A 1,471-nucleotide genomic window follows, 5' to 3' on the forward strand; every position below is an offset into this window, starting at 1 on the left:
AAAGGAGGTTCCACAAGCAGACCAACCCCACGAGCCGAGAAACCTCCGCAAGTCAACAATAGACTTGGGCCAGTTGACGCTAGAGAGGGAAAGACTCAGGACAGAAGAATTAAAAATGAAGCGTAAATATAGTCGTAAATCCTCCAAAAAGGCACCTGTACTTACACAAGAGCAGCTGTTGGAAGAAGCAAAGAAGACAGAAGTAGAGAACCTTGCTTCCCTCGAGGCTTATGCTCGCATGGAAGCACAAAAGAAGACGTACAAAATCAAAGATCACACTATCAGTGGTCCGGCAATTCGCTATCACTCTGTCACTATGCCTGCCTTTGAGAGAGACGGAGGTTTAACAACCGAGAAATATTCGCGCAACTTTCTTGTATTTACGGACACAAGTACAATACCTACCTCGATATTTCCAACTGAAAAACCAACAAAACCCAAGTCTTTGTACTGCAAGGTAACTGGCCTACCGGCTAAGTATATAGACCCTTTGACAAAGTTTCCTTATTCAACTGCTCAAGCTTTTAAGGTTATACGAGACAGATATGTGAAGGAGAAGGAGGAAAAGTGTGAGGAGAGACTCCAGCAGTTGAGTGACTGGTTGGAAGAGAAGAAGAGATTAAAGATAAAGCAGACACGTTGAGACTTGTATGTAGTGTATTTGAGTGGTTATTTTGATGAAATCATCTCTCCCTCTCTCTCTCTCTCATCTATAACCTCTCTTACTATATCTCTAGTAATTTTTTTTATTTAATCCATGTCGTTATGTGCATGCAAGAATAACGTTAGTAGTTAAACCTGATGCTGCAAATCTGCCAATTTCTTTAGCCATGTTGTTTGTGTTGCAATATTGTGTGATAAATTAATTTCTGATCATATTTATTGTGTGATCTATAGCCCACAAGTTCCTATTTCTGACCCGTGAATAATCTCTGCTCTGCTGGCGACATTGTTAAAGCATAATCATGGCATCTCTCATGACCAGCCTCGCCCTTGTGTTAGTCATAAGACCCGCTAGACCTCCCAGTTTTGCTGCGTCTTTTTTAGCTGACCTTCCAAGAAAGCCACTATCTTCCTTCTCTTTCAGGTAAAACGAGCTCTGCTGAGCTTTATTGATTGCGCTTATTAACGCCCACGTTCCAATCTTCTTTTCCCCTTAAATTTCTAGAAGAAAAGAATGAAGACGGTTTGTTTTTTGGTTCTTTGTGCTCTTTTTGCCTATGCTCAGTCACAAAGTACGTTTCATGCAATGTAATACAGCTAGTTTATAGCTTTTTTTAGGTAGTGGAGATGTAAGACTGGTCAATGGAACTAACACTGGTGGTCCTGTGGGCCGACTTGAGATTTATCTTAACGGCGCTTGGACCACCGTCTGCGCTGATGATGGATTTTGCACTAATGTAGCAACTGTTGTATGCAGGCAGTTGGGATTCTCAACTGTAGGTATGTATTGAAAGATTTATAAGTTTAA

The 1,471-nt window shown here is 41.1% G+C and overlaps 1 protein-coding gene across 1 annotated transcript; it reads left to right on the top strand.

Moving 5' to 3' along the window:
- Window positions 1-6: 6 nt before the first annotated feature.
- Window positions 7-896, top strand: LOC100635547 (vacuolar protein sorting-associated protein 72 homolog). The gene has a single exon (XM_003391937.3). The coding sequence runs from the start codon at window positions 116-118 to the stop codon at window positions 641-643; it is 528 nt and encodes a 175-aa protein (XP_003391985.1). The 5' UTR covers window positions 7-115; the 3' UTR covers window positions 644-896.
- Window positions 897-1,471: the final 575 nt, after the last annotated feature.

Source organism: Amphimedon queenslandica, unplaced genomic scaffold, assembly GCF_000090795.2.
Source record: "Amphimedon queenslandica unplaced genomic scaffold, v1.1 AMPQUscaffold_4000_Cont24013, whole genome shotgun sequence".
Taxonomy (NCBI): domain Eukaryota; kingdom Metazoa; phylum Porifera; class Demospongiae; order Haplosclerida; family Niphatidae; genus Amphimedon; species Amphimedon queenslandica.

Excerpts from the sequence above, each read along its gene's own strand:
- LOC100635547 (XM_003391937.3), top strand. The coding sequence starts at position 116 with ATGAAGCGTAAATATAGTCGTAAATCCTCCAAAAAGGCACCTGTACTT.